Here is a 19,931-nt window from a genome sequence, read left to right as displayed (position 1 = left end):
GTCCAATTTCCTAGAGATACATATAATCCCACATGAGTTTTCTACAGATATCCACATGCCTCACTCCCTCACCTGCTTCAAGTATCTAGTCAAATATGAAATTTTAGTGAGATCTACTGTGACAACATTAATTATCACCTGACAGTTCACTAAAGCTCTGTACATTTTTCCCCTTTATTCTTTTTGTGCTTCAATTTGGCAAGTTTCTATTGCTATGTCTTCAAGTTTATTATTTCTTCTTCTGCAATGTCTACTTTACTGCTAATTCCACCCAGTGAGTTTCTGATATCAGATATTATATTTTTCATCTCTAGAGTTGGGCATGGTTCCTTTTTATATCTTCTATTTCTCTCCAAATTGTATTCATCTTTCCTCAAACATCTGAACAGTTATAGTACCTGTTTTAATGTACAAATATTTAATATACCTGCTAATGCTATCATCTGTCATTTCTCAGTTTACTTCTATTGCTAGTTTTCCTCCTTGTCAAAGTTGCCGGCTTCTTTGCATCTCTAATAGTTTTGGGTTGGATGCTTGACACTGTGACTTCTAAGTTGTTACATATCTGGATCTTGTTGTATTCCTCTTAATAGCACTGGGCTTCATTTGGCCAGCAGTAAACTCACTCACTGTTTTGGTTTCTTCAGAGGCTTTTTCAAAGTGTGTTTAAGATGAGTTTAGGTAGGCTTTACTCTATGGAAAGTTTAGCTCCACTACTGAGGTGTCATCTTCTTGGGGTCTTCACTGAATGTCCCGAATGGTCAGTTGGAATTGTGAACTAAGCACAGTGGGAACCTGAATGCCTTTTAGCCATGTGTGAGCTCTGGGAATCATTCAGACCATAGGTCCTTGATCATCCTTTGCCCAACTTTGAGGAGTCTCATCCTATTCAGGCACAGCTTACTATTCAGCAAATACTCAAGGAGAAATCTATGACTGATCTCTGAAGCTCTTTTGCTCATAGCTTTCTCTCTCTGAAACTTTGTCCCATAATTTTCAGTCATCTCTGCCTCCTTGTACTTCAATCCCTTTGCTTCCCTAAACCTCAATTCAGCAAGACAGCTGAGTTCAGCTTGATACAACCCACCCTGCTCTGTGGTCTGGAATGTGCCTTCAGTCAAAAAGCCAGGATAATCCTAGGGCTCAACTCATTTGTTTCCCTTCTATGAGGGATCACAGTACTGTACTGCCTACTGTCCGATGTCTAGAAACTTTTTTTGTTCTCCCATATATTTTGACCAGTTTATTAGTTATTTACAACAGGAATATAAATCTAGTCCCTGTTCCTCCATCAGAGTCAGAAGCTTAAGTTCTATATGTTTAATTTGTGGCATTATCTACTAAAATTTACATCAATTATCAAATCTTCATTTACTATTGTCTTGGTGTTATTTAAGGAGTCAAATTAAAAGGCCTTCTATTATTTTAACTGTGTACTTACAGTGCTTTAGACTTAAGAGGTAATATATAAACATGTAAGATAAAAATAGCTAGTATTTTTTAAAGAGCTATCATTTATGAAGGATCCTGCTTTTTAAAGTTTTCGTCTCCATTACACATATTTTCATCAAGAGTTCCAATTTAATGTCCAAAACATTTCCAAAACATAGGGTAAACAGATGTCATAGTTTTTAGTGGTTTCCTTGTTTTGAAGGATATACAGATTCCCTAGAAGATCATTTAGAATTTTGTGATAATACATTATCTTCATGTGAAACATGCTTTTATTCTGGCTTGGCCTGCCCTACGTGCCTATATCACTGAAATAGTGCTGTTCTGCTGTCAACACATTTCCAGCCATCAAGCACATGTTCCCCCTGCAGCCAGCTACTTAAGATTGGTTAATTGAGATTGGAAGAGGATGTCTGCTTCTTGATGAATAATTAAAAAGCAAAATCAAGCCCAGTGCAATATCACCAAGCCTCAGTTTTCATGTGCCAGTACTACTACATAATTTGGGGATGAATTTAAGACCAACTTTGGACCTTAGGTTGAGAATGTAAAAACTTAAAATTATTTTAATAAGAATTCAAGCATAAATTAACACATTTCTCCACTTGTAAAATTCAGTTAAAAAATTAAAACGTGCATTCCACAACAATGTGAATACACATCCTCCTCAACTTACAATGGGTTATGTCCTGATAAACCCATCATAAAGTGAAAATATCTTAAGTTGAAAATGCATTTAATACACCTAACCTACTGAACTTCAGAGCTTAGCCTAGCCTACCTTAAATGTGCTCAGAACACTTATATTAGCCTACAGTTGGGCAAAATTATCAAACACAAAGCTTATTTTATACTATATAATTGAATAACTCATGTAACTTACTGAATACTGTACTGAGAGTAAAAAACAAAATGGTCGTATGGTTGTGAGTGTTTTGGTTGTTTACCCTCGTGGTTGCATGGCTGACTGAAAGCTGTGGCTTACTGCCCCTGCCCAGCACCACCAGAGAATCCCACCTCATATCGCTAGCATGGGAAAAGATCAAAATTCACATTCGAAGTATGGTTTCTACTGAATGCATATTGCTTTCACACCATCATAAAGTCTAAAATCTGTAAGTCAAACAGATGATGAGTTGGGGACCATCTGTAAACTTAACACAATTGAACTGTACGCTTAAAAAAGTTAAGATGGTAAAAGTAAAACAAAAACAACAAGAAAAAAGGTTTGTAAAAGGCTATGAATATCTTACCAAATTCATTATAGCTTATGATACAATGTAAGTAATAATTAAAATAGTGATAACCACATTTAGAAGTAGATACAAATTCAAAGGACTCATAAAGCATTTTTAAATTAAAACCAAAACAGGAACTGTATACTTTAATTAAAAATAAAACAGAAAATTTTGAAACGTAATTCTAAATAAAGGAAATGATTAGTACAGAGCATTCTCAAGAAAAGAGAGAACAATACCAACAAGCCTTCTAAAGAAGAGAAAATGGTGGCATCCAAGGGGCAAGATACATTGGTCATAAAGAAGAAATGCTATACCCAGGGATTTTTACTTTCTACAAATGCCCACAGTCCAAAAACAAGCAAGCACAGGCATCAATTTGCTAACTGTTCATTGTTATCCTGGCTTGAGTAAATATCTGGTGATATACAGACATCCTCACCTATAAGGAAAATACCTACAGGATATATAACCTAAGGGTTCTAGAGATGGGGAAACACTAAAGACAGAAAAAGCAAATATCCACAACTCAAATGCAAAGAACCACAGTTCACATTTTTAATTTGAAATAAAGAATAATGTGTTGTTTGCTGGATCATATGTTACTTCTGTTTTTAGTTTTTTAAGGAACCTCCATACTGTTCTCCATAGTGGCTGTACCAATTTACATTCCCACCAACAGTGTAGCACGGTTCGCCTATCTCCACACCCTCTCCAGCATTTATTGTTTGTAGACTTTTTCATGGTGGCCATTCTGACCAGTGTGAGGTGATACCATATGATCCAGCAATCCCACTCCTGGGCATGTATCCAGAGAAAACCATAATTCAAAAAGATACATGCACCCCAATGTTCATTGCAGCACTATCTACAATAGCCAAGACATGAAAATAACCTAAATGTCCATCAATAGAGGAATGGATAAAGATGTGGTACATATTTAAAATGGAATATTAACCATAAAAAAAGAACAAAATAATGCCAGTTGCAGCAACATGGATGGACCTGGAGATTATCATACTGAGTGAAGTTAGTCAGACAAAGACAAATATCATATGACATCACTCATATGTGGAATCTTATTTTAAAAAATGATATAAATGAACTTATTTACAAAACAGAAACAGACTCACAGATTTCAAAAACAAACTTATGATTACCAAAGGAGAAATGTGGGGGGGGAGGGATAAATTAGGAGTTTGGGATTAACACACACACACACACACACACACACACACACTACTATATATAAAATAGATAAACAACAAGTACCACCTACTGTATAGCACAGGGAACTGTACTCAACATTCTGTAATAACCTATATGGGAAAAGAATCTAATAAAGAATGAATATATGTATATGTATAACTGAATCACTATGCTGTACACCTGAAAATAATATAACATTTTAAATCAATTATACTCCAATAAAATTTAAAAACTAAATAAATAAAATTTAAAAAAAGAATAATGTGTTTATGTTTTTAGATTATAAAGTAATAATTACTGATGAGAAATTATGTTTGGAGTTTTTCTTAATTTCTTCAAAATAAAATATTAATTTCTTATAATTAAGTGGGAAAGTATATGAAAGCAAAATAAATCTCAGATATTAACCGATATCATTCATGAATTGATAGGTAACAGATATGAGATGCGAATTTATCTATGAAACTTCTCCATGCATAGCAAATGCATTCTAAAATCTATATTTTCTACATAGTTCTGTCATGTAATTTCATTTAAATCATAAGTATTTTCTGTCATCTTTACTCATCCTTAACAATTACTTTACATCAATTATCAAGTGTGATTTTAAAAACTGGACTAAATAGTAAAGCAGGAGGTCAGAATATGTGGCTAATATGCATATAAAATTAAACTTATTTTTACCAATTGATACTTAGTGGACACTTATTTTATCTTATTAAGAGGTGATATTTATAAACCATTATGTAACCTACCAGTTCAAGAGATCTAAAGTCTGAAACCTAGCATGGTATCTAAAGGAAATATCTAATTTTATATTAAAAAATCAATACAAGTTACAGATCATCTTCCTATGATACAAAAAATAAGCAAAAGCATTTTTATCAATTGGTAAAGAAAATCTCAACATATCAGAAGGCTTGTGGATACTGACAGGTGGAAATCTAATGATTCTACAAAATAAACGTAACATCCTATTTTAAGAAAAGTAATAGAACACAGAATAATAGTTATGTATAAAACTCCACAGAAATGTATGTTAGCATTTTTACTGCTGTTGTTTTTAAATATGGTAAGGAAACTAACTTTTCTTCTAAACCACAAATGTTAGCTTGAACTTCCCTGTGTATACGATCATATTTTAAATTCCTTAAGGGCAGGGATCATGTCTTATTAATATTCCTACCCTCAAAATTACTTACAACAGAATCTTGCCCATTATAGATATTAAGTAAGTGTTTTCGAGTTATTGAAAATATAAAACATTTTTTAATATGGTTAGGGATATATGAGTTATATGGAATAAAGCTGAATATCTAAGGGAAAACATTAGAAATTTAAAACACTACTTAAAATGAAATCATAACTTCTTCTTTTCTGATTTGGATTCCTTTTCTTTTTCTTCTCTGACTGCTGTGGCTAAAAGTTCCAAAACTATGTTGAATAACAGTGGTGAGAGTGGGCAACCTTGTCTTGTTCCTGATCTTAGTCTATCAACAGATGAATGGATAAAGAAGATGTGGCACATATATACAATGGAATATTACTCAGCCATAAAAAGAAATGAAATTGAGTTATTTGTAGTGAGGTGGAGGGACCTAGAGTCTGTTATACAGAGTGAAGTAAGTCAGAAGGAGAAAAACAAATACCATATGCTAACACATATATATGGAATGTAAAAAAAAAATGGTCATGAAGAACCTAGAGGCAAGATAGGAATAAAGACACAGACCTACTAGAGAATGGACTTAAGGACACGGGGAGGGGGAAGGGTAAGCTGGGACAAAGTGAGAGAGTGGCATGGACATATACACACTACCAAACGTAAAATAGATAGCTAGTGGGAAGCAGCCGCATAGCACAGGGAGATCAGCTCAGTTGGTGCTTTGTGACCACCTAGAGGGGTGGGATACGGAGGGCGGGAGGGAGGGAGACGACGAGGGAAGAGATATGGGGACATATGTATATGTATAACTGATTCACTTTGTTATAAAGCAGAAACTAACACACCATTGTAAAGCAATTATACTCCAATAAAGATGTTAAAAAAATTTTTTAATAAATAAAACAATAAAAAAGTGGGGTTTTTAATTACAAAAAAGGAAATAAAAGAAATTGTTTTATGGAAGAATATTTATGTTTTATATCTGCATAGGTGATCTAGCTAACCAACAGAGGGGGGATGAAAGAAGACTGAGATGTAGGGTGGATTGCAAGAATTCACTTTAAGAAGGAACATAATGATATTATTGGGAGATGATTTTCCATGGGTCTCTTGTGTTTTTTGCCTGTCTTACAAATAGAGGCAGTCAATGCCTTTGTTCCCAACGTTATTTTCAAGGATATCTGTACAGTGTACAGCCTCAGAAGACAAAGATATTGTCTTCCTTCTGAACAAAGAGCAGGTTTGCTTACAGTCTTGTAAGGTACATATAGGGCCTCCCACTAGAGAAAATGGCAGGCATAATTTCTACCCATTATAAAGGTTCAGGTTCCTCTCCTGTAATATAATCCACTGTACACAGGTATCACTTGGCCCTCTTTGTGCCATCCTGTAGGAATTAGGCTTAGGGCAGGGACACAAAAAAATGCTAATACTTCGGTAACTGCTAATGCTATAGATAATAAAGTCCTTTGTTTCCACTCCAGGATTCTTGGGTCTCTGGGCAGCATTCATGAAATTATGGCCTGGATAACTTCTTAGCTTAGAGGTAGGGTGAAATCACAGACCCTTTAGAATTCTTGACACATACCTGTTATTGTTTTTGTTTTTATAGGGCTGCTGGCATATTCAGAGGCCTGATATGATTGTTGCTTTGCCAAGGGCGCACTTCCAACAGACACCTCATCCTCCTTCCTTCTGCTAATTGGCATAACAAGAGGAACAGCTATCACAGGCTGCTGGAGAGAGTCAAATGAAAAACTGAATTATTTACTATTTCTTAAGCAGAGAAGGTTAAACAGAGCATCACTGAAGAAAGTCCATCACATGTTGTGGTTGAGGCTTTATTCATTTTTAATTAATAATCACCCATAATCCCCACCCACCCAGAGATAACCATCATTTTTTTGCATTTTGATAAATTTTCCCCCAGTGTCTACATATTTTGCTCTCAACTGAGGTATCATTGAGGTACATCTTTATATTAGTTCCAAGTGCATGACACAGTGATTTGATATTTCTGTACATTACAAAATGATCACCATGATATGTCTAGTTATCATCTGTCACCATACAAAGGTATTATAATTGACTACATACCTCATGCTATACATGGGGCTTTATTATTTTAAATCAATGAATCAGTCAATCTCTCTTGCCCTCCCTCTTGGTCACTGTCTCTCACACACACTCACACAGGAATATTTAACAATTTCAATTTTAAATTAGAATTCTGTGCGAAAACCAAGAGAGCTTGGAATTAATTAAAATTTAACATAAATTTTAGTAAGAAGTATAAAGGTAACATGTTAGAGGCAAATCAAAACTAAAATTAACTTTGAAAATTATGATCACTAGTAAATGAAAAGTTATCCTTATAAAATGATATTTTAGGCAAGTACTTCTATAAACTGATTAGGTACATGTTACTATGGACAATCCATTTTTTTTTGAGAATTGCTGAAAATCTCTATATTGTGTCTGACAAAGTGACATCCACAGCATATTTAGAAAGCACAGAAAAATATCTATAGTTAAAGAAAGCTGGAAAACATTACAATCCTATATTGAATGCATGAGTGCTGAGCTGGACAATAAAGCAGCTGTTTCATCTTTATTCACTGAAATAAAGTCTGATGTTACTGCTGATGACGCCCAATACAATCTTGTCAGATTTTTGGCCAAAAAAAAAAAGTTATTTTTAAGTTTGCTTCAGGATCAAAGATCAATGTTGAACTGAGTGGAAAACAATCATCAAATGTTGGGTTTTAGCCACAAATTGAGGAGGAAATTGCAGCTTGGGAAACAACAGATGATAACTGTGATACAGCTGCATCAGATGGTGAATCTGGAGGGGGTTGGTTAGGCTGGAGTGTGGTCCAATGTTACCCTCAACACTACAACATCCACACTTTTATAGATCCAACTTTAAGTTTCACCCAACTTATGGTAACTATTTAATATTATTTAAATTATGAATAAATATTTCAATGAGAACATAGATTCATTATATAACCATATAATATAGTGGAAAAAAAGCCAAATTATTTTACAAGTTGTTCCCTAGGGTGAGTAAATGGACAAGAAAACTGATAATGAGAAAATGAAAGATTAAGTATATTGTGGGAAACACCACAACGTAGAATATCTGCTTTCATGTTAAGTATTTAGTCAAACTGATAATATTTTTACAAATCTAAATAGGAAATAATATTTAAGAGCTAGATAAGAAATGCTGAGTCTAATTTAAACTTGCTCATCTATAAAACAAGGGGGTGGAGATGTCTACTAGAAAATCCCTTTATGCTCTAACATTTAGTGATTCCATAATCCCTTGAATTTCCTGGACATCATTTATAAACCTGGAATTGATGAAGCACTCAAAGAAGTTAGGACCAAGTTTAGAATCAAAATTAATACATAATATGTAATTACAGAAAACTTCTGTGCTGTATAGTGTGATATTTAATTCATGCACAATAGGTGAAAGATGAGATTGATGGAAGCTATGATATTGGAAATACCCAACAACAAACAAACGAAAAATCTTTCTTTTGGTGGTTGAGACTCTGGGTGCATTTTCACATCAGTAAAAATGTAGTAAAAGGCCAAATAAAAACCCTTTCTAACAAGAGAGCAAGGCTCTTACATGTCTTCTACACAGCTGTATCCAAAATACCTTTAACAGTGAGCAATAGAGACTCTTCATAAATATTTGCTGAATGATTGCTAATATAGTTCCTACATGTCAGGCATGAAGAGATACTGGAAAAAATGTAAAAGATGAGTGATTCCCACCGCTTTTTTGGAAATATGACTACCCCAGTCAAAAATATCAAAAGAAGGAGCATTTATTTTTAGCAACCGCCTGTTGCTCTGCTTACATTCTTCTGCCTTCTGGTACGGGATATTCCCCCAAATTTCCATTGTACCCTCATCCCATATCTGTCCTGTTGTTGCCCCATCAATATCCCGTGGTCCCAAAATACCTAAAAAGCCTTTTGTCCCTCTTCCTATAAAATTTTCCTTTATTATTAATTTAATAAATGTAAAAATATAGGAACTAATGAAGAATAAAAGAACATCCATATTTTCATTATAACCAATAATTACTGGCAATTAACAATTTATCATATTTGCTTTTTTTAAGGAGAAAAGTAAAATATTACAGATAAAGCTAAAATCCCCTCTGATTGCTAACTGCCCATTCCCTCCCAGAGTCAATCACTATTATGATATTGATACAATCCTTTAATTTTTTACACCCATATTTACTTACACATATGCCATATATATAGTTTATATATAATATATACTATATATAATATGTGATATGTAATAGATAATATATAATATGTAATATATGCAGGGTGGTTTGGGAAAAATATAATAAGTACTCTCATATTGCATATGTCCTTGGGAAACTGATTTTTGCATTAAATAGAATTTTGAGACTTCCATACTAAAACCTATTGAATAATTTTTAACAAAAAAATAATACATCATGTTAACATGCCATACTTTATTTATCTGCTTCGTTAGAGACAGTCATTTAGGTTGTCTCCAATTTTACACCATTGCAAAGAATTCTGCAGGGACAGGCTTATACATGACTCCTTAGGCTCATATGAATGTCACTGTAAGAACACAGCTCTATCAAAAAGTGGAATTTTGGGGTCATAGGCTACAGTCATGTGTAATTTTATTAGACACTGACAAATTTATTAATTTTCACTCAAAAGAGTAATATATGAATTCATCCATTTTCTACATTTTTACCGCTACTGAATACTAGCCTTTTTCCACACAACAGATTTTAAAAGTGAAGATGATTAGTTATGGGTTGATAAGTGTTGAAACTGGGCAATAAGGTCATAGGGTTCAACTATACTCTCAATTTTCCATGTTGGAGAAAATGTAGAACTGAAATAGTAGATTAAAGGCATTTTCAAAGCATATTTTTGAGATATGCTGAACTGTAGCAAAATAGTAATACTATAAAGTGCTGACAAAAATATAAACTGTACACCAATTCTGGAAGCAAACTGGCAATATTACAAAGGCCTTAAAATATGCTAAACCACATGCCTAAAGTTACTAGTTACACTTCTAAAAATATATTCTAAGTGAATAATTAAAGAAAAATTCAAATATGAAGATATTTATCCCAATATTATTTGTAACTGAATGATTAGGATTATGGGTATTTATTTGTTAGTTTATCTTTTAAATGAAAACTACTAGTTTTGAACTTAGAGAAATATATATATTTATATTTAACTTAAAAATACTTATGTAAAAATATAATAAAAACAAAATAAAAAGTCAAAATCTTTGAAGGTACTTGGTATCAATCAAACAAATGTATAATTTACTTAAGCTGATATAACGCTACCTGACATTCAGGGATATCTATGGTGTACTGGAGATAACTGCATCACTTATAAAATAACCAATGAAAAATTTATAATACAATGAAATATTATGCAGCCCTAAAAAATAAGAAAATCTTGCTATTTGTGACAACATGGATGGACCTTGAGGACATTCTGCTAAGTCAGGCAAAGAAAGACAAATACCACATTTATATGTGGAATCTAAACAAAACTAAACCCAAAAAACCCAAAACATCAAACTCTACATACAGAGAAGAGAGGGTGTTTGCCAGAGACAGGGGGATTGAGGGAGGGGTGTGTGTAATGGGTAAAGGCAAAGTACTAACTTCCAGTTATAAAATGTAGTGTACAATATGATGACTATTGTTAATAATATGTATTCTATATTTGCAAGTCACTAGGAGAGTAAATCTTTTCTCATCACAAGGGAAAAATTATTTAACTATGTGTGGTGATGGATGTTAACTAGACTTATAGTGGTGATTCTGCAATATATACAAATATTGGATTGTTATGTTGCTACCTGAAATTAATATACTGTTATATGTCAGTTATATCTCAGTAAAAAAAAAAAAAGTTTACAACTAAATTTTTCTCAAATTGTCCCTGCCATTAGTCTTAACTTCTCCATTACTCATACTCCGTATTTTGTAAACTTTCTAAAATCCAAGTCTATTTTTATTAGTTTCCTATACTTCCTCTGTACCCTTTGGGATAAAGTCTCAAACACTTACCATTACAAATAAAATCTTTTATGAATTGGTTCTCAATTTCTACCAGTCTCTATAAGAACACTTGGCTCTAGCCTGGAAACACTGAAGGTCCCTTTCTTGCCAGGTTACTCCATCGTCTTTGCCTCTGTTCACAGTTTAGTCTAGAACAACCTTCCTTGTCTGGCTTACTTTTATGATGCTCAGCTCAATTGTCAATTCCTCCTTCTAACACCCATCCTCACCCGATCATGAGAATGTTTCCTTTTATGTTTTCATATACTCCTGTAAATACATCTAACATAGAAATTACAGTCAGCCCTCTGTTGATCTGGAATCCGAGGATACAGAGGGCCAACTGTACTACATCAAGGGACCTAAGCATCGTGGATTTTGGTATCCACAGGGGAGGGAGGGCTGGAACCAATCCCCTATGGATACCAAGGGAGGTACCAAGAATGGCATTACTACTATATTCCTTCACATTCTCAAATACACTAAATACCTCTAGAGGAAGGGATATTCTCAACCATGATTTCTGTTTCTATAGCCCCAGTACCTAGCATACTGCACTGTATTCTGTATGTATTTGATAAAAGGAAGCATGAAATGGAGAAGGGATGGCAGAAGTTTCAAATGAAATTAGGACAAAATGAAGAAAAACTTTTAAAAAGATGCTCCTTGAGACAAGGGTTGCACTTTTTTAGTTAATTTTTATATTCTTATGTAAATATAAAATTATATACTTTTCTCCTATAAATTAGCTTTAAGTTACCTCAGAAAAAAAATACAAAGCTATTCCAAGTAGAATGTTATAAAATTACAATTAAGTCAATGGGAAAATGCAATTCAATATCACATAAATTTGGCCTCAAAAATTCTTAGTTCTAGAGGGAAGAGATATGGGAACATATGTATATGTATAACTGATTCACTTTGTTATAAAGCAGAAACTAACACCACTGTAAAGCAATTATACTCCAATAAAGATGTTAAAAAAAAATTCTTAGTTCTGAGATATACTAGATGTGTGAAAATAGGTAAGTTAATCTCAATAAGCATCAGTTTCTTCATCTTTAAAATAGGAATAATAAAACCCATCTGTCAGAATTACATTTAAGTATCATGATATACATAGAGAATTACACGTAAGTATTCAGGAGACTATAATTAGCTCCTTTTGCTTTGTAATTTAGACCCCTTTAAACACACACATATCCCAAGTCTTTTGCACCAACCATCCCAACACCAGAGTTAGGCACACTCAGTGCATGTTTGTTGAATAAACCTACAGATGAAGAAGAAATGTAGAGATAATGAAAATGAAAGCTAACATTTCCTAAGCAATTATTATGTATTGGACACTCTGAGAACAAACATGTAGGCACTATGAGGGAAAATAAGCCAGTAAAATAGGACTACCTAACCTAGTCTCTCTAAAGTATCTGCTTTACAAGCAATTGTAGACCAAGTCCCTTTAACAATCAATGCAACTCTACTTTGAACTGTAATTTCTTGTACAGAAATTAAAGAATAGAATTGCTTGAAAGGGGTAGAAGAATTCTGGTACCTCTATAAACAAAATCAACAGAAGAAATATATAACTCTAACAAATAAGAAAAAAAATTATTTAGAGAATTATAAAAACTTCTCACCTGCTGCATATGTTTACTGGTTCGCTTCTGAGGTTGATAAATGAGCCAGGTGTATAAGATAGGGTCAATATTAACTGCTAGTCCTTGTACATTACAAAGAAGTACGGCACCTAAAAAACAAGATTTTTAAATTGTTACATTCCTCGTAAAAATAATAAGCTTGATGTCACTTTACACCAATAAGTAGGAGAGCCATAATAAAAATGATGAACAACAGTAAGTGTTGCCAAGGATGTGGAGGAATTCAAACCTTCATACATTGCTGGTGGGAACATAAAATAGTGCAAATAATTTGGAAAACAGTCTGGCATTTCCTCAGAAAGCAAAATATACAGTTACAATATGACCCAACAATTCTATTCCTAGGTATATACCAAGAGAACTGTAATCAAATATCCACGCAAAAACTTGTACACAAATTTGCATAGCAGCATTATTCACAATAGCCGAAGAGTGGGAAAATATGAATGTCCATGATGAACTCCTGAATGGATTAGCAAAATGTGGTAGAATCACACAATGGAAAACTATTTATCCATGAAAAGGAATGAAGTACCGATACATGCTATAACATGGATAAGCCTTGAAAACATGCTAAGTGAAACAAGCCAGTTACAGAAAACCACATATTATACGATTCTGCTTACATGAAATGGCCAGAACAGGCAAAACCATGAAGAAAAAAGTAGATCAGTGGATGCTGGGGCCTGGGGGGAGCAAAGAATGGGAAATAACTGCTAGTAGATATATGGTTCTTTTGGGAGTGATGAAAATGTTCTGTAATTAGAAAATGGTGAATTGTACAACCTTGCAAATATACTAAAAACCACTAAATTATGCACTTTAAAATAATGTACTTTATGGAATGTGAATTATATCTCATTAAATGTGCATTTGCCTTTAAAAATAATAATAAACTTTATTTTTTAGGCAAACAACAACTTCTATACTGGCCATGAGAAGGGAATATTATCTCCCTTTTTTGTTTACGTTACAGAACTAATTCATGATATGAAAGGAAGCATTATTATAACCACTTAATAAATCACTGTAAATTACAGCTTTAAGTGTTCAGAAGCAAAGAGAGAGAGCTGCCTAGATGAAATGCAGGCTAACATTCTGACATGAAACACAAAGACTGAAGTGTAACAAGTTGCAATTCCATCCTACTAACTAAAACATTTTTGTCCCTCTCTAATAAAAAGTAGCTCACATAAACTTAACTAAAGCAGAATATCCCATTCTTAATTTATGTGGGGCAGGTCATGTATATCTGTAAATAAGATTTTGCATATATTTCTATATTTCTACATATATTTTTTGATAAAAATAGTATTAGCTCCACTAGGATGTATAGAATATGAAGGAAGGGATATTAGTCAGCTTTGCTCTCAACTGTTATCTCCAGCATCTGAAAAAGTACCTTCCACGTGGTAGGAGCTGAAAAAATAATCACAATAAATGGTAGACAGGTTCTCAGGTTAGTTGAAAAAAGCCCATTTGTTCTATAATATTGCAGATAATTAAAACATCTAGTACAATTAGTATAAGTAGTATTAATATCAAGTCCTATGAAAAGTGAACCACAAAGAGACTGAGATACAAGGATGGAGGAGAGGAAGCAAGCAAAAGAGAAATTTCCTCCTTTTTCAAAGCTTTGCACAGAATTTTCAAACGAAATTTGCCATGTGTACTCCTGTTCTACTTTACATTGCTACTTCTCCCAGGAACCCAAAATTGGTATAGATTCCTAGGCAACATGCTGAGACAACATAAGCAATCCCTCCTTCCATGTAACAAAGCATGTGCTAGTGAGCAATGATTCACTCAAATACACATATCAGAAAGGAATGATGGGGAGAAGCTAAATACAAGATGACTGCAAAACAGGGGGGTCATAACTGAAGTCAACTGGAAAATACAATTTAATATATATTTTTTCCTGTAATAGCATGCAGATTCCTCATAAGAACCTAAATTCTCCTATTTCTCAAATACCACTAGTATACAGAATAAAGGCTTAACATGCTATATTATATTAAGGAAAATAAAATAAGACTTTCCCAAAATTATATCCAGTTTTCAAATAATTCTAACAGCTCTATTATGCCAGAGACTATCAACTCCACAAACTAACAAAAATACAGTATCTAGATATATGAGTCTATATAGCAACAGCTAATTTGAATAGTGTTCTTGTTTTATAACAACTCATTCTATCAAAATATGTTACTAGGTGATAAACAGAATTTGGGCTGAAATATGAAAAAATCCTTTTTATTTTAAAGAAATGTGTTGAACACATTTAAATAGAGTTCAAAAATTCATTTAAATTCAAGAATACATAATTTAACCATAAAAGTTAAAAGACTTTTCTAAAATCCATATACAGAAATAAAATTACATTTAGATTTAGATTACTATGAACTGCTTGCTGTCACATGAGCCCACAATATTTTATAAATAATATCACATAAATATTAAAGACACCAAAATAATACGTGGTTAACACTAAAGAATGTATTTCATCAAAAGAAGGAATTACCACAAGAAAAAAACTTTGGGATCCAGAAGACAAAGGATCCAACACAGGAAAAAAGTGACCCAGGATGGCACTAGTGAATTGGTGACAAGTACATGGAAAATTTAGAAACAACAATTATTAAATACAGGAAAAACAAATGTTATAAAGGAAAGGATAACTAACCATAGGATAAACATGACTGTACCATGAATAATATCTACAGACAGAACTATGTAACTTCTGAAAAAAATGAATCCATTGATTAATCAAATGTATAATACAACAATATCATACATTTGATTACTGGGAGTATGGGTACATAAGAGGAATGTGTGATGGGAGCTGAAGAGGGTAAAAGTTAGCCAATATCATTTTCCACAATAAGACAGCAATGAATAATGCTGTAAAATGAACAATCAAGAAAGAGCAAGAAAAGCCAAGTTATTTAAAAACGTGGACGTAAACACCAAAATAATTACCAAAAAGACTTTTGAAAAGGGAACATTAAAAAACAGGTGCAGGTGACACGAGGGAGAATATAACTGGGATTCTCAAAATGGGCACAACAGAAAAGAGAGGTAGATGAGCTTTAGATTTTCTTGCTGAGGAATATCCTTATAGCCACTAGCAAAATGCAGAATAAATTTTTCTCTTTGAAAAAAGTCTCCAATTCATTGTAACATAACAGCCACAAATTAAGATCTGTGAATGAGTCCCATAACAAAAAAAATCAGCAAGCACTGCAGAAGGCAAGTGAGCAAGAGCCAGAAAAAAGAACAAACAAGTTTAGACTTTGAAGCACTGAAGATACTTGAATACAGAAAAACAGCTATGGGGACTTCGCTGGTGGCGCAGTGGTTAAGACTCCATGCTCCCAAGGCAGGGGGCCTGGGTTCGATCCCTGGTCCAGAAACTAGATCCCACACGCGTCGCAACTAAGAGTTCGCACTCCACAACTAAAGAGCTGGCGAGCCGCAACTAAGGAGCTGGCGAGCCGCAACTAAGGAGTCCACCTGCCGCAACTAAGACCAAATAAATATTTTTTTTAAAAAAACAGCTATGTAGAAAACGTTTAAAATACAAAAGTATGCAATCATGAAGGGGAACAAACAATGAGAAAGTATCAGCAAAGAACACATTGTAAAGAAAAATAGAAATTACAGAAATGACAGATGTAGTTTTTGAAGTAAAAAACTCATTGGACAGGTTAAATAGCAGATTAGATATAGCTGAAGAGAAAATTAATAAAATAGAAGAAATACAATAAGATAATTTAGAATGTATCTGAGATAGAAAAATGAAAGAAAACAGTTAAAATGATGTTAAGAAATATGAGGACTGAGTAAGAAGAACAAACATATACCTAATTAGATTCCAGAGGGAGTTACTAATGAATAAGAAGAGGTAATATTGTTAAAAAATAATGGCTGAGGGACTTCCCTGGTGGTCCAGTGGTAAAGTATCCGTCCTCCAATGCAGGGGATGCAGGTTCGATACCTGGTCAGGGAACTAAGATCCCACATGCCGCGGGGCAACTAAGGCCGTGCGTGACAACTACTGAGCTCGCATGCCTCAACGAGACAGCCCACGCACCACAACTACAGAGCCCACACGCTGTGGAGCCCATGCGCCACAGCTACAGAGTGAAAAACCCACATGCCACAACTAGAGAGAAGCCCGCCCACTACAACAAAGAACCCTCATGATGCAACTAAGACCAGATACAGCCCCAAAAAAAGAAACAAAGAAAAAAAATGGCTGAGAATTTTACAGAATTGCCAAAAGATATTAAGCCTCACACCTAAGAAGCCCAATGAATCCAAACTGGATAATTAAAAATAAACCTATATTAAACAAACAAACAAACAAACAAAGAAGAAACAAAACACTGAAGAGAAAAAGAAGATCAGAAAAGAACCCTAAATAAAAAGAAAGATCTCCTGAGGTATAGAAAAGCAAATAAATTGACAGTCAGCCTCTTAGCAAATAGTCAATGGTATTCATTACATGATTTTTCTTCAAAACTTACATATATTCTTTTGTATGCACCAAGTGTTACCATTAAAAGATGATAAAAGAAGAAAAAGAATAAATTAAATTGATTTTTAAAAGTAAGTATATCAGGATAAGTTTTGTTCTAATATTATACATCTCAAGTACAAGCCACATAGAAACTATTTTTTAAATTATGATGAAAATATGCAAAAAAACCCTATATAAACAAAGCAGTTATAAATTTAAAAGAATACAAACTGCAAAAGACAAAAGTAAATTAAGGAATTACGGAATTCTCCATATGAGGCAAGTTATTTTAATAGTCTTTTCATATGTGCCAAAAACTAAGCATGTTGAGTAAATTTTTAAAAACTTTCTCAGTAAGTTATTAGCACACCTTTAAAATTGGGATGGTAGAGAAAGGGAAAGGAAAACAAGTGTAAATAGGTAAATATTTTCACATGGACAATTAATTCTGAAAGTCTTATTTTATTATAATGAAAAAGTTAAATACTTCACCAACAAATATTCATTTAAGTCACATAATTGCATTATACCAAAAATGACTAAATGACTTATAGCCAGGCTTGAACTTTATGAATGTTAAACAGGTAATAAAAGAGAATAAACTATTAATTTAACAACTTAGCTAAAATTATAATTTAGAATAATGTTCTTCTAAATTTAAAGGGATAATTTTATATTATATGCAATTTATGAGACACAGCCTTTAAAAATAACACACAAGTTTTGACATATAAGTGTGCAGACAATTAGTGTGATAGTTGACTCAGAACAGATCCTCCATAAATCACTAAAATTTGGCAATATATTATTCTGTTTAATTTTAGCCTGGGAGACAACTAATGAGAAAAGTGTGCTTTACTCCTCTGTTCACTGCCAAAATGGCTCATTTATCCACATTCCATTCAGGCTTTACCAATTAGTTAAACCAAGGCACCACTGTCATTTTCAGTTACATCCTAAGCTGAAGAATGAGAACTGAAGTAAGGGTTAGAGACCAAAGTTGCAGAGCATTAAAATTAAACATACGTCCTTCTTATCAGCTACAGAAACCTTGTCAACCAATGAGACTGTCCTGTAAAATATCAAGTTATTAATAGGAAAAAGTACCCTGCATTTATCTTAAACCAATGAATGAGACAAAAAACACAGACATATTAATCTTCATCTAAGTTTAAGTGGCTAAAACTCACTATTTTTCTATTACGCAACTAGAGTAAAGTAAGAACTTTTTAGATGCATAGTGCTCTTAAGAAATTGTTACTCTTAGTTTTAAGAATAATTTCAAAACTTTTGGCTACATAGTTAAATAAACAAAAAAGGAAGAATCAATACTTCAAAAACAAGGGTGGGGAATAAAGGCAAGATAGAGTAATCAGACACTAAAAAAATGACAGAGCAGGGATGAGCTGCCAACTACTGGCAACCTTATCCAAGGTAATTGTCAGATTTAGTATAAATGAATCATAAGATTTTTAGGTATGTGTGTATGGTAGCTCGTGTTACTTAATTAATAATTATTTCCCCTTCTCTTAGGATACAGAAAATCACAAGAGAACTCTATCCCATTGTAACAATAAGAACAAGCCATGTAACCTATCAAAGCTTTTCAACATTCATCAGACAGATTTTCTATGAACAAAAATCGTAAAAGTGAAACGCCCCTCATAGGGCACAAGGAATGAACAGTGGCTTTTATTCTTGGCACAGCAGTAGGAGGAAAAGAAAGTGGATAAGAAGAAAACAACTGACCTTTTAACAAATGTTTAGAGTTAGTTAGGGGCAGACATGACAGTTTAGAATCTCTGCAAACCGTAGACACAAGGGGAATCTACCCACCTGCCATCCCTTTTCAACAAGCCTCCACCAAATGTTCATAAGAATAACAGGGGACAGGACTGGACAGATGAGAAAGATCCCACTGAGATGCAGGTACATGGAGCCTGATGAAGTCTGAGTGCAAAGAAGGAGAATCGAGAGAAATCTCAAAGCCACTCTGAACATTTCAGTGAGCACCAAGCAGGGCAATCTGTGCTAGGAGAAGAAAAGAGGAACTAAGAGAGATAGATCCCTCCATAAGGACAGATGAAAACAGCATGCTGAAGTCTGAGGGTAGGTCAGGAGAACTGAGTGAAAGTCACAAACCATACTAAAAGAAAAATTCTGATCCTGCTCTCAAAAATATCTGAAGTCTGGGGTGACTTAACATAAGTAAAGCAGGATCAGAACAAGCTCAACCACAGAATAGAAAGCAAAGACCAAACCCAACTCAACTAAACCAAAAACATGACAAAATAAGAGGCATGCCCTTTTGTGGGCATAAGCGTTATTTACCATAGGTTCTATTCTTTTTACATACAATGTTTGGCATTCAATTTTTTAAAAAAAAGATTATGAAACACACAGTAAAACAAAAAGAAATGACTCACTATCGAAAGAGAAAACAGGGGCTTCCCTGGTGGCGCAGTGGTTGAGAGTCCGCCTGCCGATGCAGGGGACACGGGTTTGTGCCCCGGTCCAGGAAGAACCCACATGCCGCGGGGCGGCTGGGCCCGTCAGCCATGGC

General features: G+C 33.9%; 1 protein-coding gene across 10 annotated transcripts in view; it reads right to left on the bottom strand.

Annotated features, from left to right (window-relative positions):
- VPS13B (vacuolar protein sorting 13 homolog B) overlaps positions 1–19,931 on the bottom strand; it is an 805,800-nt gene that overhangs the window by 478,834 nt on the left and 307,035 nt on the right. For 9 of the 10 annotated variants that reach the window (XM_081258369.1, XM_081258366.1, XM_081258373.1 and 6 more), the window contains 2 exons: positions 12,823–12,932; positions 6,653–6,800 (listed from right to left, as the gene is read on the bottom strand). In XM_081258369.1, the coding sequence (XP_081114495.1) occupies positions 6,653–6,800; positions 12,823–12,932 (258 nt within the window). The remainder of the gene's footprint in view (positions 1–6,652; positions 6,801–12,822; positions 12,933–19,931) is intronic. The other variant, XM_081258372.1, reaches the window with a different exon arrangement.

Source organism: Mesoplodon bidens (assembly GCF_964165515.1).
Source record: "Mesoplodon bidens genome assembly, chromosome: 16".
Taxonomy (NCBI): Eukaryota; Metazoa; Chordata; class Mammalia; order Artiodactyla; family Ziphiidae; genus Mesoplodon; species Mesoplodon bidens.
The sequence above is the reverse complement of the archived record's forward strand: the minus strand, read 5'-3'. Positions and strand labels throughout refer to the sequence as shown.